This window comes from Leuciscus leuciscus (assembly GCF_965113295.1).
Source record: "Leuciscus leuciscus genome assembly, chromosome: 13".
In the NCBI taxonomy this organism is placed as follows: domain Eukaryota; kingdom Metazoa; phylum Chordata; class Actinopteri; order Cypriniformes; family Leuciscidae; genus Leuciscus; species Leuciscus leuciscus.
In genome coordinates, this window is record NC_138737.1 from 11,215,166 (window position 1) to 11,243,145 (window position 27,980).

Consider the following 27,980-nt stretch of genomic DNA (forward strand, 5'->3'; position numbering starts at 1 on the left):
TACTTTTTAGAGTCTCCATTTAATTCATGAAAAGTAATATTCAAATTACAAAAATCATAATGATAATAATTTATTCACTGACTCGCTGTAGATAGACAATTCTTTGGTAGTGAAGAAATATTCAAAATAAAAATTTGAGAAAACTCACAAGTGCTGAATAAATTTGAACCAAGACAAATGAATCAAAACACAAACACTGCTGCCCGACTACTGTTAAAACACTAGTTTTTTTTACCTTGTTTAAACTGTTAGTGTCATCAAAGTCTTACGTGTTCAATGTAACAAAAATAAGTGTCTTTCAATAACTGTGAGAACAAAAGGCAAAATTTGGCACATTCTACACATCTGTTGACGTATTACCAGGAGTCAGGGCCAACTAACATGCATTACATACCAGATTAAAAGGTTGAATTAGAAAGAACAAAGTTAAGGCAAAAAATTCTGCAGGCCTTTTGAAACCAAACTATTGAAACCATTAAGTGTTAAAATGCCTGAGTGTAAAATTGTTTTAGTGTAAGACATGTTTTTGTATTCACCGTGTGCTCAGATCCTCTGGAAAATGTTGCACATTATTGTGCTGGTTGATGGAAATGTCTGACTTGTTTTAATGCTCACTTTACAATCACACACTCATTTTTCACAGCTTTTTTACATTTTCTCTTTTTAGTTAACAAATCTTTTAAAACTTCCAAAATCCTTTTTTCATAGATATCATGGATATTTATTCATCTCTTACAAAAACATACGTATAAAAAAGAAACAGAAACATATATCATTAATATAGCATTGCTTGAAGACAGAAGACAGGAAAGCTATAAGAAGTGGACCAAGCGCTCTTTTCAGTACAAACACCTATTGACTCCACCAACTCCATAGCAAGTGCCACTTTATCAGTGAGGAAGGCAGCTCAATCCAGGTTTCCAAACAGAAACCCATCCTATTGGTGTGGTGTCAACACACCTTAAAGACACAACATTGATCCATTCGTGAAAGGAAACCGCAGACTTGATAAAACCAAGCAGGAACCAATCAGAATGCACATTTTTGCATTCGTCACACAGCTCACAATATGAGAAACACAGAAATAGAGATAAAATGCTTAGAATAGGCAGAGAAAGTCATGAGGTTTCAGCCTTCATACACCTTGTTTCATCATAGATACCTATATATTGTGATATCTTGAGGAAACGGTTGTTCTTTCTCAAGGTTGGCCTTAAAGATAGAAAGTAAATGCAATTGCTTTGCTGTGCCAGGAATTCTTAGTGAGCCAGTCTAAGCACTTTAAGTCTAGGGATGCAGTCCACATTGTCCACACAGTGCACAAGGGGACAGAGGGAGGACACGTTGATGACGATGATGACATCACAGCAACTGCAGATCATCTTCAATACTGACGCAAAAGTTCCATCATTACCGTTGATAAAGGCAACATGGCTGTCATTTGATTTCTCTTCCCATGGCTTCTTTCGTTCCCCTCTCGCTCTCAGAGGAAGTCGTGTAGGCCTCATGGCTGGGAAGAGATGTGCTCTTAAGCAAATACTGACGAGGAGCAGGAGACTATCCTGCACATGTGCAAAATATCCAGCAAAAGGGAGGGTGGGATGTGTCTCTTTACATGTGGGCCAGACGGGAAGATGGAGGCACATGCTACTATGTGACAAGCCTTTTATTTCAAAAGGCAGAATTGAAGAGCTTGAGATGCCTAAATCAGTTCTGACATTTTTTGAAGTCAACAAACTTGCCTTGCAATAGTTTATAAAAGCCCATTTTCTAGTACTCCACCCCCACTATAGTCTTTTTAGGGTGCCCACTCAGGGTCACAGCGTGACCTTGCTGAGCCTGAGGGACAGACTGGAGCGTTGCTGCGTGCGTGGTAACGTGGAGCTGCAGCGACTGCGCAGCTGAACCGGCCTCCCCTCAGAACCACGCAGACGCAACAGGAAGTCAAAGTTCGCAGACGTGCTCATGGCGTAAAACACGTTGGCGTTGTCAGGGATGACCAACTCTGGAGAAAAAAGAAAAAAGATTGAAAACGTGATGCAGGCATTCCATCATAACAAGCCTAGATAGATGAAATATTAGAGCACTAAGATTTCAAAATGTGTGAGACACACAAGATCCACAAATTTTAATGTTGTACCTCTCTCCTCAGAGATGACCTGCACCAGCTCGTAGTCGGCAGCCTGCTCACCCTCCAGGTTGTGTTTGGCCATGGCTCGAGAGATCACCGCTGGAGTTTTGTCTTGACTGGTCAGCTGCATGGAGAAACAATCATTCGTTTTACAACTCTTCTCTCTATGAACTTAGTGCTATTAGCAGCCAAGAATGATGATCCATTTGTGTCCTTTATTATAAAAACAGCTATATATTTTCAAATATAAAAATACTGTGTAATAACAACAGTAAGTGAGATATAAAAAAAAAAACAGCCTGTGGTTTGCAAAATTAAAGAATTGTTTGATATATTCGCACTGAATTACTAAAGCTAAAATAAATGATCAAATTATTATCTGAAAAAACGTATTTGTAAGTTGACAGTGTTCCCTCCCCAACTATTAATGTTGAATGTATAAACCTAAATAGAAACATTTTAAAAATGTTATTAAATTATTGAATTTTATATAATAAAAATAATATTTTTATATATTTTATAATATTTATTACCTGTTGAATTAAAATAATTCTAAAGCACTTTGAACTTGTGTACATTGTAAGGGAGTGATGAAAACTTAGAAATATATATTTTTTTTCCACAAAACAATATATAGATGTTTATTTATTTCTGCTAAAAATGAAAAGAATAAAATAAATCACAGTTAATTTCATATATTTGCCTAGACCCCAGACCACAACTTGAAAACTAATTATTTTTATTTATTTTTAAGCATATCTGCCTGGTTTTATACACTAATTAGCAATAATAATTAAAATGTCTTTTAATATAATTAAATATAAAATGGCTCTTAAACTGCAGAGCAAGCAGGTAATCAATCAGTAACTAATCGTACTATATTTGACCAATATATTAACAATGGTCAAATATACTTCTAATATAAGCAAGAATAGATTGCACACACTGATAAAGTAGATGGATGTTATTCATCACTAACCATGATACTCTTGTAGAGGTTGCCGTTTCCCTGTTCGAGGCTTACTCGGATGATGCATGCATCCTGAGCTTGTGTGTTATAGGCGGGTGGAAAAGAGGGTGATGTGGGAGTCATGGGCGTCAGTGACATGGAGCGCCGATGGTTGCAGGGGGGCCCGGGCAAGGTTGGGGAGGCCATAGATATGGAAGCACTGGCTGTAGAGGAGGAGGTGTCCATGGAGTGCAATGAGGTGCAAGAGGAAGACTCGGACAGCTATTGTAACCAAACAGATGTCTGTTTAATACTTTCATTTAATACAACAGTATATCAAGAATTTTGCCATGATTTAGGATGTTTGTACCTTCTTAAGATGAGTGTCTATAGAGTGCGTGGGTGTCATGCCTTCACTCTCTGAGGGACTAGAGTCACTGGAAGACACACTGACTGAGTCCATGCTCTCCCCAGAGCTGCCAGTAGGAGGCGACCGAGGACTCTCTCTCACAGGAGAGCTTGTGTTTGAGGCATCAGGTCCTAAGAAGAGTCTAGAGAGGTTGGAAGGACAAAAAAAGAGAAATGATATACATAAAGTCTTCCTCTTTGAATATGCACTGCTGTTGAAAAGTTTGGGGTCAGTAAGATTTTCAATGTTTTTGAAAGAAGTCTCTTATGCTCACTAAGGCTGCATTTATTTGATTAAAAATACAGTAAAAACAGTAGTATTGTTAAATATTATTACTATTTAAAATCACTGTTTTAATATATTTTAAAATACAATTTATTCCTGTGATGGCAAAGCTGAATTTTCAGCATCATTACTCCAGTCTTCAGTGTCACATGATCCTTCAGAAATCATTCTAATATGCTGATTTGGTGTTTAAAAAACATATTTCGTGTTATTATCATCATCAATGCTGAAAACAGTTGTGCTGCTTAATTCTCTTGTGGAAACCGTGATTCATTTTTTCCAGAATTCTTTGTAGGACATAAAGCTAAAAGAAACAGCATTCGTTTGAAATAGAAATCTTTTGTAACAATGTAAAGGTCTTTACTGTCACTCACTTATAGGCACGTTTTTTAAGTATAAAGCTTGATTGATTCAGATATAAAAATGTTGGTTTTAGGTCACTCACAGGCTCAATCTCTTCACCATACTCTTGCGGGGTTTTGGTGACGTTGGGCTGTTGTCTCCCAATCTTTCGACTTCACACGACAGCGCATAGCTGAGAGACAAACATGAGTGACCAATATTAGCAATGAGACTTACACTTATGAAAAAAAGAGAGAGAGAAAAAAAAAAAGTATGTACCTCTCCTCTTCTGAATGCTGAGGCTGACTTTTAAACCAGCGCAGAAATGTGGGGTCAGAGGTCAGACAGTAACTGTTGCACGCAGACTGCAGGAGCTTAATCTGAGCGATCACTTCAAACTCCTGCAAAGAGAGAGATTTTGTTCAACATTCCCACAGACCTAAGGGATTCAACAGATGTTTTGACTATAATAAAGACCAAATAATAAGGAATGTTGTACTTACTCTGCGCCGCTTTTCGAAATTAATCAGTCCTCCCTGTGAAGCACAGAAAGAAACTTTAGTCCAGATTCTCCACATGATTTTACTCATGAAAACTTTGATTACAGTGCTTGTGAAACAATCCAAAAGAAGGTCAAATAAACCTTGGTAATGAATACCTTAGCGGTCTGGGAATGCTAGGTCAATAATAACACCAGAGATAATTCTTTATGAGGTTTTCTTTTACTGGTGGATGAACAGCTGACTCACCTCCGCTTGGTCAGGCAGTGCTGTATCAAGCATGGTCAGATCGGTGAGAAATGTACCCAGGTATGGGATCGTCCCCTGCATGGCACCCTGGAAACATTATAGTTATGTATATTTTTGTCAGCTTCAAGCTAACATGGCACTTTTTCACACACAATATTTAACACTTTAACTCTTGCTCTCAAATAATGTACATATGCATACTATCTTTTGGGGCTTTTTTTTCCCCCTAACTCACCATCTCTTTCTGCAACTGCAGTCTCTTTTGGGATCTTTTCTGGTGGTCTTTGGCACAGCTGTCAAGACTGGCAAATTTTGAGGTGCCCTCCTGAAGATCAGAGAGATGTCATTAATTTTTAGCAAGCCAAGAAGGAATTGGCAGAATTTTTCTAAATTTTCTGTTTTTTTGTTGTTGTTTTTTTGGTTAAATGGAGTTTACACTTTTGTTGGTAGCCAAAAGCATAATCAAATTAGCCTAAAAACATAATAAACAAACACATAAATGGCAAGAGATTTTAATAATTTTTAAAATCATGTAAATCTGGTTCCACGTGCGCCTTATTAGTGAACGCTAACTGCAAAGAAAACACAACATAACCAGAACTGTGAATGAGAGACGTGTGTGAGCTCACCCTCATTAGCAGTTCCCGACTTGTAAGGTAATTATTCTGGTCGGAGAAGATATCGGAAAGCTCTTCAAACATCTGCATGCTGTCTCTAATGTAGCATAGCGGAATAAAAACAATTCGAGATTTTATTCGAGGAACATGTCATTCTTAATAACAGAATACACAACACCGTTCAAAAGTTTGGGATTTTTTTAAAAGAAGATTCTTATGTTCACCAAGGCTGCATTTATTTGATCAAATACAGTTAAACCAGTGAAATAGTTACAATTTTATTTTATTTTTATATATTTTAAAATGTAATTTATTCCTGTGATGCAAAGCTGAATTTTCAGCATCATTACTCCAGTCTTCAGTGTCACATGATCCTTCAGAAATCATTCTAATATGCAGATTTGCTGCTCTATACACATTTTTATTATTATCAATGTTGAAAATAGCTGTGCAGCTTAATGAAGTTTGATACAGATTGTGATACAGTCTTTTTTCAGGACTCTTTGATAGAAGAGAAAGCTTGAAAAACATTCATTTGAAATAATAATCTTTTCTAACATTGTGAATGTCTTTATTGTAATTTTTGATCAATTTAATGCATCCTTGCTGAATAAAAATGTCTTTAAAATAAATAAATAAATAATAATAAATAATGATCCCAAACTTTTAAATGGTAGTATATATCCATCTAGACACACAACTAGTAACCATAACATAACTGGTAAACATAACCAATATTATTAAAAGGATACAATAAAATTTTAGCAGCCTATATAGTGTTTAAAAATAAAGACTGACAGGCTTGATTATTGACAGAACTTACTTGGTAACAGAGGCCCACGTTCTCTTCAGTCTGTAGATGGGGTTGGACTGCAGCGCCGACACTATGGCTCTCAGAGACGAGAAGTTCTTACGAATGCGACACTCCTGAGAAAGTTAATCCATATTTACACATTTTCTGTTACAAATGGGCCTAATTAGACTTTATCAGAAATCTTCTGGAAGGCTGAATGACATTATTATGTCTACTTTGGTTTATCTAGATCTAATCTAAAACAGTTATGTCTTACAAAGACATAGATTAGGAGTAACTCTTTAGCCAAATGCACAGAGAATGGTAAATGCCTTTTCAAAAAATATATTACAGATCAACATCAGGCTTTATCTTTGCCAGGAAATCTAAAGTGTTGCTAGAAAATCATGCAACACTAAAGTGCTGCAGTTCTAAAGAACCAGAGGTCGAAAAGTTTGAACATGAGCAGTAAGTTATATTGGGACCATTCAAGCGTGTCTGTGTGTTGGGTTGTGCACCTGTGCAATGTCAATCCAGCGCTGGATAATGCGAGCACGCAAATTTGGGCGTATCTGACGCTGGCGAAGGATGGTGCTGACCACACACGTTGTTACCGCATTAAATTGGGTGATGGTGGCACGTATGGTGGGCGCGCTCTGTTTGCCGTCCTTTTTATCACGCTGAGACCAGATAGAGCCCAAACAGTGATGAGGAACCACCCTCTTAAATAGCAGCTGTGGAAGAAAGGAAATAAATCATTGCTTGAGTCAAAGAATGTGCAAAATAAAGTTTGCATCATTACTATATACAGCTTTCTCGCTCACCGCATCCATATAGGTCAGCTGCTCTGCTACAAGGTCAACTTCGAAGGAGAAGAAGTCCTCTTGCAAATCGATCTCCACTTCCTCATCTTCCCCAAGGCAGAATGGGTTGGTGTACTGAAAGCCTCCTGCAACAAATGGACAGAAGGTGTTTTTGTATGCACAAGAAGACAGAACAAACATGAATAGACAAAGGAGGTATAAAGTTCAATAGAGGTATGGATAAAATAATTAATCCGGATATGACTTGCCTTCAGACTCATTCTCTAGACTGGCCTGGACACGCAATTGTTCTAGCAGACTCTGAGCCCGGCGCATTGGCTCTGAGCCCGGCATGGCCTTCTGCAGGAAACCCAGCACACGATGCAAACTCGGATATGATGGAGGTTCCTGGAAGTCCTCTGGACACTGATCCAACCAGGCTCTCAGAATAGAGGCCAAAGCACTGGGAAAAAAAGAAAAATAACACATAGATGTTTGGATAAACCAGAAAAAACCAGATGGCGCAAACTATTGAGGGAATCTTCCATAGTACACTTTCACTGCAATGCTGTGATTCATGCAGCAACCAAACACCATTCATTAGTTCCCTTTTATTTCTAATCGCTTCAAAACTCACATACACACAATAGCACAGAGTTTGACCTCTATTTTTAAGCTTCTATGGAAATGAAACAACAAACAGAAGAGCTGCCGGAAGTCACTGCAGATACAACAACACAGATAACCACGACGAAGACACTCACGTTCTCACAGCGCCTCTGCTCTCTCCAGTCTGACACTGGTTACGCTCCCCCTCACAATCCTCAAAACTGCCATACCTGTGAAAGAAGAGAGAAACCAGCTGGTGAGCATGATGACAAATGGTGAAGGGAGTAACCACTGTATAAGAACCCAAAATAAAGTATAAAATATCAGGTATGAAAGTAAAATAAAATTAATGCATAGATTTAGGATTCTCACATTTTCACACAAATAAATTACCATGATATTTCCATGACTTTTCTAGACATTTGCAATGACTAGATATGCATTTTTAAAGAGGACCTATAATGCCCTTTTACAAATTCTTGATTTTGTTTTTGGGGTTTAAAAGAATAAGTTTTCATGCTTGAATTTTCAAAAAACACATATTGTTCAAAAATGTACATTGTTGCAGCACCTCTCTTCCAAAGTCTGTCAGTAACGCTCTGTATAGTTCTGGTCTCTAAAGCCCCTCCTTACGAAAAACGCAATATGCTGGACCAGTGTGTTGTGATTGGTTGTGATTCAAGCGTGTTTCAGAAATGTCACACCCCTTACCATAACTGGACGTTTCTACACTCTACTAACGGAACTCAACCAGGGCTCGCCCCACGTTTTTTGTGGGTTTTTTTTGCATATGCCTTGGGTGGGAATTATTTAAATGAGGAATATTGTGGTGTGTACATTCCCAGTAAAAAATACAAGACAGCAATCAAGGCGTTTCAGAAGTTCAGGAACAATGCTTAATGATATAAAGAATACTGTAACTCCCTTTGGAGTGACTTTGTTCTTTGTAACTTTCATGTTCAAACAGCAACATTACACACTAAAGTAAGTTGAAAATGTAACAAAACAAAAAAGAAGCATTATATGTCCTTTTTGTAGATCATTTTATAAAGATCACTTTCACAAAAAGTAATCTCAATGGAGGAAATACTTAGAACTGAACAAAACCAAAAAAAATAAAAATTTGACTATAAACTTCAATAACTTTTTATTCATTTCCGAGACATTTTGTCAGGCCTGAAATTCCCTGATATTTCCATGTCTTCCAAGACTGTGGGATTCCTGTAGATCTTAACCGACTCGGTTTAAGTTAATACCTTGCCAAGATGAGCATTTCTACTTGCTAAGCTGATCACCGCAAGGCTCTTGCATGTACGCAAACGTGAGCATTCAAAACAGCCAGTCAGAATGCATGCAGGTTTTCTCTTGACATTTATGATGTGTATGAACACATAAACATGCACACAAGTGTACACACCTGTCCAGCAGCAACTCCAGTACATTCTGTGTGGTGGCGAAGGCCCTGTATGTGGAGAGGAAGATGCTGGTGTAGGTCAGGTCATTATCACCGAACGCTGTGAGGAGTGTCTCTACCAATCGCTCAAGTGTCCCCGCCCGGATACTCCTGATCTTACACGTCTCCAACTGACTGACCGTGTGACCTGGGGGCAAGCGGTCGCCCTCTGCCTGAGAGAGCAAAGCAAAAGGAGAGAAAAATACAGTGAGAGAAATATAAAATCAGTTCAATTCTTAAACATGCATCCAAGTATCGTGCAGAGAAACAGAGGGAGAAAAGCAGAAATAAACAGGGCAAAGAATGAGACCTTGGTACTGCAAGCACGCTACAACAGGAAACTCTACAATCTGCTTTTAATCAGAGCAATCCTCCTCCTCCCTCTCTGAGACACGCTGGAAAGTCGGCAGACTTTTTAAAAATGCTTCATTAGTTGAAAAATACAATGGTTGTGTGGTTCACATAAGAAACAGGCCTATGTGATTTAAAATTTGGCCACAAAAAGGTGAATATTATAGTTATTATAGTTAACTCAAACTAAAAACTTTTTTATGTAAAATACATAAAACTTAAACTTATTTTATTTCAGCTAGCTGGCAAGGCAACATTTATGATTTTAATTTAGGTTAACCTAATAAACTATCTAACTAAACAAAAACTGAAATACAAATTAATAAAAACTATAGACATTTTTAAAACTATAAAAAAATGACAAAAACAAAAAAAACTGACTGAATATATTAATAAAAACTATAATAGTATCTCAATGATACAAAAATAACACTGTTTCAGTGGAACAGCAAGAATACTAACCTTTTAGACGAACAAATAACGTGAAAACTAGGTCAAACATTAAGCACCGTGACCTCCCTAACGTCAACGTCAATCAAATCTGCATTTCAATTATTACAGCATGATTACTGTAAAGTGAACTTTCTTTTGAAATCAGCATTATCATGAATGTCATATTTATGAAATGATTCATCATTGAATGAACTGTTTTTTTTACAATGTAGAAACATCTGTGTTACAACAAACTAAAGCTCTATGGAAATCACGTCAGCTCATAAGTGCTTTGTTTTCAGAAGGGTGTTGACAATATGGAAAAAGTTATTCAAGGTTAAAGCAACAGATTATACCATATTCACCGCTGTAATTCGGAACGGAGCCATAACAGCATGGCTTCATAAAATAACAATGCTGTATAAACCTTGAAGCTCATAAAGCAAATTTTTGGTTGAAAACATTTGCAACAGAGAACTGAGTTTAATGTTTTCCTGTCACTATGATAAATAGCTATAACATTGAGGAAAACACATAGAACGTATTTTGAAGAACTGTTTTTGTCCATACAATGAAAGCCAATGGGGTCCAAAACAACATGATTGAAAAACATTTAAAAATAAATCAATCTTCTTTTGTATAGATTAAAGCAAGTCATAAAGGTTTGGAATGACATGAATGTGAGTAAATGATGACAGAATTTTCATTTTTGGGTGAAATATCCCTTTAACCCATGTTTTTACCAAACAAACATCCCTATATAAAGTTTCATGTGTTTTCTTGCAACGCTCTAACCATGAAGACTAATGACTAGAACACTATAAGAACCCCACAAATAAAATACTTCCGTAAACCATAAAAAGCTTTAAATGGTCACCCTTAATATGCCCTACTGTCTGGCCAGCCCAGCATGGGCAGCTGAAGTGTTTCTTTAAATAAGAGTGGAAGTGCATTCAGATCAAAGGCCTCCGCTCACCCCCAGCCATCTTGCGCCTTTGTTAGCCGCCTGCTGGATCTGAACCCGCTTTAGCGTCACGTTGTATATGGCTCCTTCCTCGACCTCCTCTCCCCAGTCCTGGACAGAGCTCTGAAGAGGGAGAAAACAATCAACGTTACACCATTTGGAATGTTGTGGACTAAAATGGGGGAACAATATGTCTTAGTTCGGCATTAACAGGAACCCTGGCTTTAAATTTTAGTATCAAAAGACTGACAGACATGATAGGGTGTGTGGAGGAGAGAAAATGATAACTCATTTGGAGGAAGGAGACACAGAGAGAGGGGGAGAGACAAGAAATGAGATCAGAGCTGGCATGGGGTTTTAAAAAAAATCAGCCTAAGAGCTTTTACAGATTCTTAATAGGGAAGGATTTCTTCATCCAGCCTTGGAGTTCAAGAACCAAACTCAGAGAAGTCTATAAACATACACACATATGCTTTCTCAGACAGACACACACACAAATACAAACAGTATAATGTGATGACCAGCATTAAGTGTCTGGGTGAGTGGAGTCTTTCAGGCTGTGCACAGCTTAACGTTCATATTAAACTGTCAGACAGAGGATTTCGATCATTTCTGCACTCTTCAGTCAATAACAATAAAGTAGAGCTGTGATATATGAAACCCTGCATAGTCTCTCATATTCAAAATATCTCTGTTTATCATCTCCATTAAAGTCAGATCTTTTCTTCGATGTTGTGATGTACATCTGAGTGAAACGGAAGGGTTGGCGTTTACAGTAGAGCTCAAATGTTTACATACCCCTCGCAGAATCAGCCAATATTTGAGCAAAATAAGAGGGATTTTTCTGAAGAACATTGTGCAGTTTAACTACTTAGAACAAACAAGGGACTCAAACATCAACCATCACAGAACAAAGAAAAAGGTTGTGGATCATCCAAGTAACGACACAGTATTAAGAACCAAGGGTGAGTAAACTTTTAAACGGGGTCATTTTTATAAATTCAGCTTTTTTTTTTTTCTTGTGGACTATATGTAAACATGTTTTATGTAAAATATCTTATTCAGTACTAAATAAAAAAATAACATGCATTTTGTATGATCCCTCTTATTTTGATAAAATCATTAACAATTTGCAGATTCTGCGAGGGGTATGTAAACTTTTGGAAACTTTTTACTGTATGAAGACAAATGATTGGAGAAGTCCTGCATACATCAGCAGAGAGAAGTCTGTAGTTTCACCGGAAGATCCAGTTAAGACATTTTAATAAAAAAAAATAGCATTTATTTAAAAAAAATAGGCCTAATTAAAATGAATTAAAAACATACATTTAGAAACATTCCTTTTATGCCCACTTTAAAGACAAATGTCCTTTGAATGCAAATAAATTAGAAAAGGAGACAAAAAATTAATGCTTTAAACGAGTGAAAAACTGCCAATTGAACAAGACAATCGCTTCGGGACTTCTTCGCTGTATTCTCGCTTTTTGCTCGCAGGTTTCTCTCTAGAGCTTCCCCCCACAGCTTCGGAATAGATATTTGACAACACTGTCGTAAAAACTCGTTGGTGATTCTCAGACACCAGAGGCTATAGATCAACGACATCAAAGCAGATGGGACGTTCTTTAAAACGTCTTCTTCATTCGGGTTCGGACAGCGTGAGGGAGCGCAATAATGACAGCATTTTAGCAGATTTCTTTTGGCCGTAAAGCAATTGTTTACATCGCGAGACCTGATATCACGCGAGACTTCCTGACGCAGCGGCCGGCGGCCCGCCGGCTCAAAGTTGCAAGTGCGTATTTTCCGCTCACGGGCACCAGGGGGGTGCGAAACGACCACCATTCAACCCGAAATAAGTAATATAACCATTCCAATGCCTCCGAAGCTGTTCAGTTAAGGTAAAAAAAGTTACTTAGTTCACCTTTAAGACATTTTCTCTAAAAACTATTCTTACTATTTTTATGCAATTTCAAGCCATTTTTATCTGAAAATTGTTTTGCGGTGCATACTTAGGAGACTGTGGGAATGAACACAGATGCTTAGATATGTTATAAACTGTTACCTTAATGCACACAAACATTTATTACCTAAATGAATGTGTGAAATATTGCTGTTTCACTAACGACATCACCAGACTTTTTTCCAAAAAGATTCCAGAAGTCTAGAGAAAGTCAGGCTGCACTATGGAATTATGGACCTGTCCTTGGAATTACTGTGAAAGTCAGAAGACCTTATTGCCAAGCGTGTATTTCTATGTGAATCCAGCCAAAGCCATGCTATATCGGTCCAACAAGTGTATTCAGCTCACTTGTGACCCTCAGTACAACTCAGTAAAAAAGGCTCTGGGTTTTTCAATGACGATTTTTTTATTTTATTCGGTACCCTCCAATCTTGAACAGTTAGTTATGGGTGTGTGTATTTCTACAATGCTTCAAAAGAACATATCTGTACATTACTTTCAAAGTAATCAACCTTGACATTTAAAACATCGGCCTACTGAGTCTTTTCACTATTGCTGCACATCCAGACTACGTCTGCAGATTTATGCAGCTGAAAGAGTAACTGTCCCTGGAATGAAGCGGATCAGTCTGTCTTTATTTTCCGGGCCGTTTCCTGTACAGTGCTCAGATAAATACTCAGCTGGATGAGTCATGCAGTTTGCACTCAAAAACAATGGTAGGAGGTCTGCATACCCGCTGCCCGGACCCTGCCGAGTCCATAGTCTATGCACTGTGCTGCTCCTTTGTACTGGATGAAATGTTTTCCAAAGCGGCTTTTAAAGCCAGCTCAGCAGCACAAGCAGATATTGGAGAGGGTGGGACTACATATGAGGAAACAAAATAGTTTTTTCTGAAATAAAACAAGCTGAGTACTAGTATTTGTGACCACATGTGGTACATCAGAGTAGATGGGAGCTCTATGAAGTCAGGGTTTATTAGTTTTATTTATCGGGTTCATTTCAACTAGCTAATTTTATTACATTTTATTCTATTGTTTAGTAAATTGTTTTACTGGGTTGTTATTATTATTTTATTAATAACCATATTTTATAAATATTTGCCCAATATAATATTTTATTGATTTAAATGTATTTTTATAGCAATGCCTGTTCCAAACTCCCATGGAACATACAAACTGATGAAAAATACTTTGAATGCATAGAAAGCATCTTCATAATATGTAAATATAAGCCTGTTTTGTGCTCTAAACAATCATACGAATAAAGTTAATAAACTTGGTCAATTAAAATTGACTATGATACTTTGTGTGGTCGGATAAGTTGAAAAAGCATTACAACGAATGGCTGTGGGACATTTGAGCACTTTGTTTAGGTCCCTAAAACTCCTGTAAACAAACAATGAAAGGATGCTGACCGTTATCATCACAAACAGAGACGTTTTCAACCCCCTAGCCTGCAAACAAAAACAACACAACCCCAAAGTCCATGAGAAACAATCCCTCACCGATAACAACAATAACAAGTGGGTTTAAGCCCATCTGTCCTCTTTGTTTTTCGTCTGCAGAGCCTGGAGGCTGTTCATCACAACAGTGGAAGTATTTCTAGAGTGAGAAACTAACGGGAACCTCCGCCTACATGGAGCCGATCAGATCCAAAGCCAGCGTGTGTGGTAAACAGACGAGTGCGATACAGTATTGCAGTAAAATATAATCTAAAAGCATTATTTGTATTCCCCACGCCCTCCTCCTCCTCCAAACTCTTTCTTTATCCTCCACTCCAAGCTCTCTTTCCCCCTCCCTCTCCTTCTCCCTCTCCCTCTCCCCTCTTTCTCTCTAGAAGCTCAAAGCCGCAAAATCAACAGTGTGGCAGGAGGCAAACGCAACTTCTTACCATTTTAGCTTTCCAAGCGAATTTCATGGTGAGGGCCTCTCTCATCGTCCGGTAGCGGCATTAGAACACAGCCCAAGTCCAGCGAGAAAGGGTCAAATGTTTTCAAGTATAGTAGGCTACGCAGAGCTATCCTATGTGGATTGTCCTCCTTCAGCGCACACACATAGTCCGTCACGGATGGAGCCTCAAGCTGCCAGTGCTCGCGCTCCCTCTCTCTCTCTCTCTCCCTCTGCTCTGCCGTCCACCCCCGCTCAGTAAATGACACAACTCCGCCCACTGCGCTCCCTCTCCCTCCCTCTCTCCCTCTTTCCCTCTTTAGTCGTTTGATTTATATTGCTTTTTATTATTATGTAATATTGTGTATATAATAATATAAAATATAAACAACAATAATAATAGTATATAATAACAAAATAAATGCCAGAGAAGTTAATGTGATGCGCAACATTTTTTTTTATCAAATCTGTCTTCATCTATTCACCTTCATGTGGCACCAAAATCGTATTACGGTTGTGAAACACGAATAGATGTTTAGCAGAATGTTAAAGCTGTTTAATTTTTTATTTATTCATTACTTTATTTATTTTTCATATAATGGATGGTGAATGAATGCAGCTGTCAAACTCCCAAAAGGCCAAAAGTCAGTGCCATATGCGGGCTAATTATTGTATGGTGGAATTTTAGGTGAACAATTCATTAAAAGGGCTCATGACTGTTACTAAAGAATATGATAATAATTATCATCATGCTATTGTAATGAAAGGTGAAATATTTTTTATCTTTCAAATGGCAAGATGGGATGTTTCTGATGGGATTGGATCTTCATCTTTTTTTGTGGTTGGTGTAATGGTATTTTTATAAACTTTTCTAATTAAAAACGGCAAAATGTGACAAAAAAAAGTTAAGTAGGCTATATTACTGTCGGCCATTTAATATTACTACTATTGAAAAACAGTTGTTATATTTATGTTGTTATGTTACAATTGTTATGTTCAGTACAGCTTACCTTGCTCTCTTTCCCTGTTAAAACGGAAGCATCAAGCTAGAATTCATATTTGGCTTCTGTGTACAGTAAAGCCCACTTTCTTTGATTTGACTATAGCCATATCAATCAATCAAGCACTGTTAGACCGGTGAGACAGAACAGCCCAACAACACCAAAGTGGAGAGTAATGGGGTGCAGCAAAGCAGCACCAGGAATATCAAATATTGAGGGAACAATTTGGCCATTTTTAATTACTGAGGAGAGGGAGGGATCTGTCCCCCTCACTGTCTATGGTGGTTACAGTCCTAACTCAGAGACAATATGAGGAAGGCTGACGCTGTATTGTCTAGAGGGGATTTTCCCTTTTATCCCTTATGTGCAGGACGTCTGGATTTTCATTTGTATTATTATCGCAGGAACCTGGATGAAATTAGCAGGTGTCAAGTGGGCCTTCACACACACACACACACACACACACATACACACTTGGGTTCTCATACGTCTAGCTGTACATGTAAGCTTTGCCATAAAGAATCAGTGTGATCATTCAAGCAGCCACAATAGGGAGCACAATAGAAAGCTGTTCAATGTTCTTTGTCCTTCAGTTCTATCTTAACAAGGCCAGTGGTGAGATCATAAATGTCAAGGGCTAGTTTTATGAAGACAGATTCAAGAAGTACTTCCTCAAAGCTAAACACAGTTTACGGGCAATCTTGCTCCATCTCAAACATTTAAAGTTTATATTAGATTGACTATTCTATTTCGCCATTCAGCAGAGAATATTCAAACTAAAAGAATTACACAGTACGATCATGGGCTTGAATTTGGGTGTAGATGTGCATATGAAAAAGCCAGTCAGAAATGCTATTTACATGGTTGCATTAATTAACATTAGTTAATGCATTAACTAAAATTACCTAACAATGAGCAACAGTATTATAAATCTTTGTTGTAACATTAATAAAAATCCAACTGTTCATTGTTAGTTCAGGACCATTAAATAATATTAACAGATACAACTTTTGATATGTATTAATAATTAACTTTTACTAAGAATTATAAATGTTTTAGAAGTAACCTAACTAGTAAAACACTAACAGAAATTTACTAGATTAATAGGCTATATATATATATATATATTTTTTTTTATGTATCTCAATTTGCCAGTTAGCTATTTTTTTCCTAAAGTTTTTTTCTCCTTTGTCTTCTGATTTATTTGGAGTTGATGGAACAGTTCAAATCAAAATGAAGAAAATGTATACATAAAATGTAGATAAAATTATATTTTACAAAAAGCTGTTCTGAAGAACATCAGAACTATTTTCCCCCCATTATGTTAGAAGAATCTACTTAAAAAGTCAATAACGATAAATAATTCACTTTAGTTTTATATGGTACTTTTAAAGGTTGCTTCTGAAGGCACCCTCCAAATAAAACCAAAAAGTCAAGTCCAAGAGCAAATAATCAATAATTTCCGTTGACATGGAATTTAGTCAAGCGCTATAGTTATTCCCTGTGGTAAATATCCTAGACGGAGTCTGCATCCAAAAAAGGGAGATTTTTTGATGATTACTAGAAAATCACAATTGTAATTTCTCACTAGAAATGACATAAAAAAAAGTGGAAAACGTCGGTCAATTTATACACAAACTGTCATACATCTGCTGCATTCAAAAATCGAACAGATGAAGGTATCTCAGGAGACAGGAAGTGAAGCTAACATTGGATTCGGACCTGCCCTGATGGCTTCCTTGGAATGCATTCTCAGAAGGCAGCATTTTTAAGCTTTCGGATGCAGCCCTAGACTGTGATTAACGTTCTGGAAAGCAGGACCAAGATTGTATTAGTGAAAGTGCATGCAAGTAACCACGGGAGAAACCTGACAACCTATCACACGACTCCCTGAAACCACACTAACTCACCCTCACCTCCATGCACCATTAGCTGTCTACAGTCACAACAAATTCAATAAAGTGAAGTGTGTTTAAGCAGAGCCCCCCTCGTGTTCAGGTCAGAGAAGGCTGGTCAGCGAGGGCAGTGGGGCTTCAGAGGGGAAACCCTTATTCTCTGGGATCTGCTCCAGTTCCCAGGCCGGTCTGACTGGGTGTCCTCTGCTCGGCTGTTCCTCGGGGGTTCTGGGAAGCGTGGAGGAGCAGTGGGAGAGGTCGTGACCTTTTGGTCCCCCTCAAGGGACAGCTGTTTGCTCTCAAAAGGGAGTGATGTCATTGCAGTGCACAACAACAAGGCCTGACAAATGGCAGGCGGCTTGGGCTGGACCCGGCTGACGCACACACACACACACACACACACACACACACACATGTCTGGTTTACTATCTTTGTGGGGACTCTCCATAGACTTAATGGTTTTTATACTGTACAAACTGTATATTCTATCTCCTTACACTAACCCTACCCCTAAACCTACCCATAACAGAACACTTTCTGCATTTTTACATTTCCAAAAAAACTCATTCTGTATGATTTATAAGCTTGTTTACCCATGGGGACCTCAATTTAGGTCCCCACTGTGACACGAGTCCCCATGAGTCTGTGTGCATTCAGGTTGAAGTCCCCACCGGGATAGAAAAACATGAACACACACACACACACACACACACACACACACACACACACGCACACACACACACACACACACACACACACACACACACACACACACACACACACACACACCTCTGATCTCATACACAACTATAGCCCTAGGGAATAGATAGAGATAGTCTGTATCTATATGAAATAAAAGCACAACACCACTACATCATAGTGATGCCAATCTCTAAAGGAAACACACTGTATCATTTGATTACATAAAAGGTGTGGGAACTTTGTAAAAGGTTAGGAGGTGGTTATTGAAAAATTGATCGATCACTAATCTGCAACCTGTTTAAGCAATGGTTTGGCAAAATTAAAATTTTATCATCTTTTTTTTTTTTTATCTGTTAAATCTGAGGCCATTTGATCTGTTTTTTTTTGTTTTTGTTTTTTTAATCTGTTAAATGATTTTCTAAGAAACGAAAATGTGAAAATGTTATTTATTAGAGTATATGTACACGTATAAATAAATAAATAAGAATAAATAAATGAAATCAACTAGTGTGTGAGTAGTGTGTTTTAAGTAAATTTAGGTGCGTCAATACATCTCACACCAGATTTGACATCAGCATTATTTGTTTTTAAGTGATGGACCACTATTATGGTACTTTTGTCTTGTTTGAAGTGTAACAGGCCCTTTTTACCATTCACTTTCATTGAGTGGAAAAGAGCAGCATGAACATCCAGCCTAACACCCCCATCTGTGCTCTGTGAAAAAATCAAAAAATCATTCAGTTTCGGTAAAACGAGGGTGAGTAAATGATGGCATAGTTTTCATTTCTGTGAGAACAATCCCTTTAATTGACCAATCTATACACTCTTCTTGACACAAAATGTTTAATTTGTGTTTTCCTGGTGGTTAGTTTCAGGTGGGGAGGCATGGGGGGTGGGCTTTGGAAACAGGCTTAAAGGGAATCTTAGGGGGCATGTTTAGACCCCAATAGGGAGGCTGAGGATATCTGTCCTGTCGACACCAATAGAGACATACCGAGTCTAAACCTCCCTGGAGTACAATCACAGTCTCCAGTCAGTCTCTCCTCCTGTGGTGGACTCACACACGTAAACACACACACACACACACAGGGCCTGTGAAGCTATGGAGCACATCGACATGAGTAACGAGAGCACTGTTATTGCACCACTGTGGGGGGAAAAAACACACATTCCAGGAAATCTCCCACTTCCTGCCTGCAGCCTCCCAACTCTATGTGCCTGCCGTCATTGTACCTGACCGACGGGCCAGTTATCATGTCTACACTGCCAAAGGCGCTCGCAAAAACCTGAGGGATGAAGAAAATGTAGCCGTAGCCCGTTCTGTGTATGTATAGGGAGATTTACGGTCAGATTTTGAACTGCTGTGTTGCACTAGCGTCACCAGAAGAGTTATAAGCTGAGCTGAGCTGAGCTGACGCAGGCAGAGAGATCTGGAGCTAGAGGGCGCTGGGAGGAGACCTTCAATGGTAGCCTAGCGTATCTCTCTGTGTTATGACGTGCCAGCCAACACAAGTTCTTTGTTGTTATTTTCAGCGGTGAAGTCTGATAAAAAGCTCAAGATCAACCTTAATCTGTGATTCACAGTTCTCAAGAATCTGCAATCCCTTGCTGTCACAACACCATGTGATCATTTTCATAATGCAGCTTGCTTTCTTTTATCAACTTTACCAGAAATCAACACAGTCTATGCAACAGAAATCACTGCATGTGTTTGTAAAAGCATTATTTATTTATTTTAAATGTTTGTGCTGTATTTATTTGATCAAAAATTTAATTAAAATTAAAACATTTTATACATCAGGATTCTTTGGTGAATAGAAAGTTCAAAAGAACAATTTATTTGAAATAGAAATCTTTTGTAACATTATGAATTACTTTACTGTCACCTTTAATCTATTTAATGCATCCTTGTTGAATAAAAGTATTATTTTATTTAAATCATACTCACCCCAAACTACTCTACACTTCCTGGCATACTACTCTGTCGAATACCCAAATAATCTATAACATAATGTGCAGTAATGGCAGTAAACAGCCAAAGCACACTACATGGAATGCTGTATCCCATAATGCAATGCAAAATGCACAATGAGTTTTAAAAATGCTAAATAACTATTTGTTATGCTAAAGTTGCTGAATTAAACATGCAAAGAGGTTGCCACAACAATGTAGCTTATGTCGTCTAAAAGCGTACTGTCTGTTTTGTAAAAATATTATAAAACGGTTAGTTCCAATCTTTGATTCTGATTGGTCAATAGCAGTGTTTTATTCATGAAAAAACACGGCTATGACCGCTTCACCCAACGGTTATATGTATCACTACACAACCCCTAGCAACCACTCTTAGCAACTTAAACATGTTTGTTGTATCAAACATTGATATTGTTCATTGAAGCTAAATTTATAGTAGTATTGTGAGAGATCGAGTAAGCAAGTGTACCTGCATTTACAGTAGACATAGCATTTTCCTTCAGGTCAGTCCTATATTCATTAAAAATCGTTTGAATGTCCGCTGCGATATCTTGTCCTTTTAACAGTTAGCAGCTAACGTTAAGGGCGTTAAGTTTTCCCGTGCCTGTGTCTTCCTTCTCCGTGATCACAAGTTTGAGTCCCATCAATATAAAAGTCTTCTCTACCGACTGACTCACTCATAAAGACAGTCTTTGCCGCCATCTATTGGCGAAATAATGTATATAACTTGCTGTTTACGGTCAGGGACTATATTTTCCAGCGGAAGGAAGGCTTTTAGTGATTTTACTTCATGAAAGTTGCATAAATACATATTTTTCGGCTTTAATATTTGTATTGTGCGGTAACCGTTTTAGAAAAGCAATAAGGTACGAGAGGTTTTGGTGTATCGTGAATAAGTCACGGCTGTTTGTTTATTGGCAGTGTTCACTACAATACAGTATGCTAGTAACGTTAACGTTACTCCATTCCAAACAAAACAAAGCTTTTTTTTTTTCTCCCCTTCTTTTTTAAAACTAATTTCTTCTGTTTTCCGTTTTTTGAATGAGCTGTTGTCTTTTCCACCTTGCATTACTGTAATCAACTGACAGAGATGAATGAAGAACTGAAAGTCCTTGAGTAGCTTTTGGGGTTTTCAGATGAAAGAAAACTGAAACAAAACAAAGAAGAGAGCAGCATCTTCCCCACTGAGCACCATCAGCAAAATATGCCACAGTGGAAACTGTCATTGTGAAATATGTGGTAAAAACAAATCTTAGCGTCCTCAAACATGTGGAACTTTGAAGGACTCTCGTAAAAACGCTTCCCAGAAACCGTCATTCCTGAATGGCGCATGTGTGTGAGAAAAGGAGAGAACAGTGTGTGTCAGTGTGTGTGTGTGTGTGTGTGTGTGTGTGTGTGTTTATGTACCTCAATTTCTTTTTTTTACATGCCCAATAGAGGGCAGTGTGACACGATTCTGCTAATCTGCTCAGAGTGAACAAGTAGCAACTACAACAAGAGAAAAGAATAAACAATAATTGTATGGCTAAGAGGTTTATTGTTAAGAGTTATGATATGCTCCAATGGTAATGTGAGTGTTTTACACTGTATCCAAGAAAATATGTCACCCTCCCTTTTGTTAGTTCTCATTTTCTCTTATTCAGTGTGATGCAACCGTCATTTACCAGCAGTGTTTTCTATCAATCCTATTTTATAATGTTTTTCTACATAAATGTGACACATCTGGGTCATCTGGTTTTTAATTAGTAGCCATTCACCAAAAAAAATTAAAAATAATAATAATACAACAACACATAGCCTATTGTGCATACTACATCTTAACTATACTCAAGAGTCTGTTTTTTCAGAGGTTTGTCCTGTGCGTATCATAATAACAGAGCCTGACAGTATCTGTGATAGACTGATACAGTCAGCATTAAGATTATTATAATCATTAAAGTATGGGTTTTATATTCTCAGATTGGTGAAAAACAGGAATAATCCTGGATGGCATTCTTTAATGACTAATATGGTGGCCAGTTGTTTGCAGCGTGTCGTTAATCTTCTCCTCTGACCTAGAGCTAATAAGCTTTAATTAGCCTGTGTGGTCAGTCTGGTTTGGGCCCCCACGTTGGCAAAACCATCTGCCACAACAGACAAACAAACAAACAAACAGACAGACAGACAGACAGATAGATAACCTGTCTGTCACTGTCTAGCTCTCTCAGACAGTCTATCTGACTGCGATTCTGCTGATTCAGTCTGTCAAGAGTGTGTTTGCTGATCAGAGAGTTAAATAACTTAGCCAGTGAACATCACAGGGCCTGACCTTGTCTGCTTGAGTCTCAGCCCCCTCCATCCATCCCTTCTTTTTCCTTCTGCTGCCTCTCTGACAGAGGGGGCAGTAAGCCAGGCCACATGACACGGATCAGGAAAGAGGGAATGAATGGGGGGCTGTAGGAAGGAGGAGGGAGGTTTTTTTTTTTTTTTGCTGTGTGAGGGCTGTGTGTGTTTGTTTAACTGCTGTAGTGACCTGAATGGTTCCACACCTGTCCTACCACAGCTAAGATGATTCACAGACCTCCCAGAATGAGAGTTTATAGGCACATACACTCAAGTACAATATCTTTACCGTACCTCTAACACACACACACACACACACACACACACACACACACACACACACACACACACACACACACACACACACACACACACACACACACACACACACACGTGTTATGCTCCCTTATGATACACACATTTGCACACACCTATGTGCCCATAATCCCTTTCTCTAAACACATGGATTATACATTTTCTGCCACAGTTGAGTGATTTGCCCCCTTCGGACTTCAGCCTGAGGTGTCATGTCAGACTGAGGGTGACAGCAGTCATATTATCACCTTTATTAACTTGTTCCATTGTCATACTCATTGAACCAAACACACTAAAAAAAAATCGTTCTTCAGCGGTTCTTCAGGGGTTCTTTGCGGTGGTTAAGGTGCTATATAGCACCACTACCATTTAAAGAACCTGTTAAGCCCAGTTTGGTTCTTCAGCGGTTCTTTAGCGGTTCTTTGGGGTGGTTAAGGTGCTATATGGCACCTCTTATGGTTCTACATAGCACCATTTGACAAAGGTAGGTGCTATATGGCACTTAAAGTGGTTCCCCTATGATTACAAGCCAATGAACCACTTTTAGTGCTATTTAGCACCATTTTTGTTTAGAGTGAATGTTCAATAGTGCAGTCATGCAAACTTACAAATCTATGGTGAGTGCTATCCATTATAATACTACAACATCTAAAGAGCATGTCATATTAGGAAAAGCTCTATTTATCCTATATACACTGCAATTCAAAAGTTGTTGTTTAAAAAAAAAAATCACATTAGAATAGTTTCTGAAGGATCATGTGACACTGATGACTGGAATAATGGCTGCTGAAAATTCAGTTTTGCAATCACAGGAATAAATTACATTTTAAAATGCAAAACCGTTATTTTCAAATGTATAATATTACTGTTTTTATGGTATTTAAATACAGCCCAGCTGAGCATAAGTCTTACCAACCTTAAACTTTTGAAAAGGTATTTGCTAGAAATATATATTTGCAAAATATTTTATGAAGAATTTATAACAATAATGTTAAATGCATAACAGAAAAGCAAATGTTTAAGTTTGCATTTGAATTGTATGTAAATTAATGTAAAATAATTAGTCTCACAGCAGCCCCAGTAAGTCAACCATATTGTTATGCCCTGATTTATGCATTTTGGAGACAGCAGGGTGGGAACAATAAATTATCAATGTGAGAGAGAGGTAATTGGATTGAAACATAAGATTTCCAGATTGGAACCTGCATCTCCCACATGAGCCATGAACCATCATTCATGACTATCACGTCTTATGTAAGCTCTAGGCCTTGTGCTTTCTTGTTACCAATTGCAAAACTTACTGACACTGAATTACTGAATCGAATTCTCCATCCCAACCAGTGACTCACTGAACATAAGCAAGGAAACAGTGACTAGCAACCAACCATAAGTGTCACTTTCAAAAAAACACACACTAAAGCAAAATCCCAAAAAAGAGAAGTGATGCAGAAACAGAGAATACTTAGTTTGCGATTCCTATATTCAGCATAATTCCAGACACGCGCTTGCGGTCTGCGCAAAGCTTCCTCAATGTATACTGACCCATATTGACTTCTGCAGAGTGAACGTAAGCAACAGGACTGTGCCATTTAGGCTGAATATATGAGTGCATTGACCCCAGTCCTTGATCACTTGACTACAAGTGCCGAGGCTTTGCAGAGTCAAGCAGAAAACCAGAAGCAATATCAGCATTTATGGTTAGTATGTACAGGGAGGGACGAAGAGCGTCATGACCCGTGCATCTTGAACTTTGGCCACCATCTTCATCATTAAGGCCACAAAAACAAAGCCATTAACGACCATTAAGGTCATATAAAAATTTAACAGCCAGGTTTTGTAACTGTAGCGAAGCAGGTTAAGGATATGCGCGTACATATCCTTAACCTGTAAAGTCGTCAAATGCCATACACGTGAAAGCAGAAACGTTATGCAACTCTCTCTTGTCTCTGAATGAGCAGATTAATTGTTTTCCAGTTAGAAGCAGAAGTGGAAGGGAATAATAATCGCGTGAAGTTATTCCGAGATAACTTGGAAATGGGAACAGTGAGAGGGAGTGAGAATGTCATGGCTGAGGTGAAGGGTGGCTGGTGGTCCCACCCGGCATAATCGAGAAATGAGAGTTTCAGAGCTGTGGGACGTTTGTGGGAGACAAAGTCATTTTGTGTTGGTCTATGTATGTGCGAATATCTGTGGGTTTGGTATTTAATTGAATGTGTTTGAATGGATGTGAATGAGTCAATGTGTGTGTGAACTATGTTGAATATGTGTGTGGACTGGACTCCATGGGTGAGTGTAGGGTAAAGTGATGAGGGAGCTCTCTATGGCCTCACTGTCAGAGAAACAATAAGCTGTCTGAGGAACAATACTCGGAAACTCTCCTGTAAGAGGAAGAGACTTGAAGCAGGATGTTGGATAAGGATGAATCTCTCTCTCTCTCTCTCTCTATATATATATGTCTTATTCTCCATGACTGTTACATACTACCAGTAAAAATTTGTGCCATTTATGTTTCTCATTAGCTTAAAAAAGAAACTGATCTCAAGGCTTATGCTTTAATGTATTTTATGCTTATCAAGGGTGCATTTATTTGATCAAAAATACAGTAAAAAAGAATAATAATATTGTGAAAAATTATTCAAATTACTATACTAGTAAAAAATATAGGTTGAAGTGATGAGAGAACTCTCTATGGCCTCACTGGCAGTGGAACATATTTATTATTATGTCGAATTGTGTAGCCTACGTTTTATTTTTATTACGTATTTATTTAGAATTATATTTTACTTCTATTTGTATCACTTTTTTTCTATGAACTTTTCTACATACCCCCTGTAGTGTTCTGACAAATCTGACTATCTTGTTGTTGTTGATAAATCTGGTAGGTTAACACATTTACCTTTGTAAAAAAGAAGCCATACTTAACATGAGCTATCAAACACTTGCACACATATTCCCATTCCCTCACTATTTCCCTCTCTCAGCATCCATCATTTATAACTCCACTTTACTGCCCAAATCTGTGCCCTCCCTCCAGCGATGTTATAATGCTGAGTCTCATTTTGTATAATACAATGACAGTTTCCCTGAATTGAAACACACCGTTCTGGTCAGTGCTGGTCAGGCAAAGTCACCAGCGGTCAACTCCAGTGTGCGACTATTGAAAAAGTGCTGACAGAGGGAGCTTTTCCCGCTCTGAAACCCCCACAAACCATGACCACGACCACATAGGCTACACACAACCACACACACCCCATCCTCTTAACAAATTCGTCTGGTCAGTGTAGTGGCCAGACCAATCTAGGGGCTTTCTTGAGGCAAACATTCATTGTTGTTTTTCCTTTTCACCTCGAAAGATGATTCAGCTTCCTTGAATGGACTGGCTCACATTCAAAAGAGTTTTTGTAGGACATTTTAGTTAGAGTAAACTGTTTTAAAGAGGTTTTTGCTATGGAATACTTGTCTGAGGAAATTTTAGTTTCATTTACCCAAAAAAAAAGGAGAAGAAGAAGAAGAAAAACGTTAAAAAATACCGGAAAGAATGGCGATCCGTACAGTGCTTTTCTATCTATTCTACACCGCAGAACATAGAGCGACCAGTTGAGTTTAGTCCGATTCTCGAAAGAATGCCTCATGTGCCGGTTCTTTGAACCAAAACCATAAAGCGCGACCAGTGGCTGGAATCCCATTCCCAGGAATCCCATTCCCAGGTCTTCTTAGTGAACCAAAACATAAAGCGGTAGGCTACCAGTGTAGAGTGATTCCCGAACAAATTATTTATATGTCTTAATCTTAAGACTCTAATATGTCTTAATATAGTAGCCTAAACTAAGTAATTTTTTAGTGAATCAAACACATAGCCTATGCTACACGTTACAATTTACTGAGCTATGTTGCATGGCTCATACATCTAAATCAGTCTGGACTGGTTGTCCATGACAAGTTGTAGCCTACTTAAAGATTAAAACAAGTATCAGCCTACTTCAAGTTGTAAGCTACGTGTAATTAGTCAGAATAGGCCTATATTTTCAAAACAAATAATGAAATATTAAAGCATAACTATTGTAAGCAATGTGAAATGCAACTTTCAGACTGATGCATGAGTACAATTTAATTTTTTCTATGCTTAAGACTTTATGCAGACTAAAAGCCATACACAAATTAAGTTGAATTCAAATCAGTTTACTGATCATTTAACTTTTGATTCTTCTTCATATCATCCCACAACTCTTAAAGACCCCAAACAACAGAGCCCAACTCAGATAAAGTCCATTTACATGCTGTTGCGAATAAAGGCAAACTGCTAAACAAGAAGCTACAATGATATACCATTACAGCAGCCTTCAACACACATAAGTGACTGACCCAGTATCGAGGGCTGCTCTCAGGTGACCGTGGCTGGTACCTCTGCAGGGACACCCCTCCCTCTCCATCTAGGTCCAGGCAGTGTGGGATAGGTGGCCAGGGGAGAAGCGATGCCAGCGGGTAGTGCGAGATCATGATGCCCGTCCAGGTTGCCCACACATACTCAGGGCTGTAGAGAACTGGTGCTCCTGTGATGAAGGTCTGTGTGTTTTTCGTGTCGTCTGTCTCTGGAGGGCATTCCCACTTGCGATCTTCCAGAGAGTGCCCTTTTGTCCTTTCGTGTAAAGTGGAAACAGTCTGACAGATCTGTCTTTAGAAGTCCACAATTGCTGTTTCCCAACACGTACAAACAAAGTCTCTCTCTCTCTCAACCTCAGTCTATAATTCGAGAAGAGGTTGGCAGCTTCTCCGCTGTAGCCACATGAGTGATTAAAGTCTATTGTTTTTTCTCTCTCTCACTTCAAAGTAGGAGGAGGGGTGAGCAATAAGCCCTGCCCCTGCACTAATACCAAGATTGTGCAGAAAGAGGGAGAGAAAGACGGGAAAAGAGAGAAAAGGGGTCTCGTGTTGAAGGAGGAAAACTGAGAGGAGGTTTAAACAAAATAGTGTTATTTTAGCAAATATCTACAGTATAGTTTAGTGTTAATTCTTTTAAACTATAACCACAAAAAGTTACATCTAT

The 27,980-nt window shown here is 38.3% G+C and overlaps 1 protein-coding gene across 2 annotated transcripts; it reads right to left on the reverse strand.

The window, feature by feature from the left end:
• Positions 1–27,980, reverse strand: rgl1 (ral guanine nucleotide dissociation stimulator-like 1). 2 transcript variants are annotated; one of them, XM_082187692.1, is made up of 18 exons: positions 27,299–27,980; positions 10,900–11,010; positions 9,105–9,313; positions 7,843–7,917; positions 7,348–7,541; positions 7,100–7,224; positions 6,794–7,009; positions 6,306–6,409; positions 5,495–5,579; positions 5,101–5,190; positions 4,866–4,952; positions 4,620–4,652; positions 4,396–4,517; positions 4,220–4,309; positions 3,451–3,631; positions 3,111–3,362; positions 2,141–2,255; positions 1–2,005 (listed from the first exon to the last, which is right to left on the reverse strand). In XM_082187692.1, the coding sequence occupies exons 1-18, from the start codon at positions 27,431–27,433 to the stop codon at positions 1,818–1,820; spliced, it is 2,412 nt and encodes an 803-aa protein (XP_082043818.1). In that variant the 5' UTR covers positions 27,434–27,980; the 3' UTR covers positions 1–1,817. The 2 variants fall into 2 exon arrangements, with proteins under 2 accessions (XP_082043818.1, XP_082043819.1); XM_082187693.1 differs by lacking the exon at positions 27,299–27,980 and adding an exon at positions 14,735–14,986.

Excerpts from the sequence above, each read along its gene's own strand:
- rgl1 (XM_082187692.1), bottom strand. The coding sequence starts at position 27,433 with ATGATCTCGCACTACCCGCTGGCATCGCTTCTCCCCTGGCCACCTATC. Across the intron at positions 7,918-9,104 it reads CTGGAGTTGCTGCTGGACAG|GTATGGCAGTTTTGAGGATT; the intron begins GTGTGTACACTT and ends CTTCTTTCACAG. Across the intron at positions 5,580-6,305 it reads ACGTGGGCCTCTGTTACCAA|AGACAGCATGCAGATGTTTG; the intron begins GTAAGTTCTGTC and ends ATGCTACATTAG.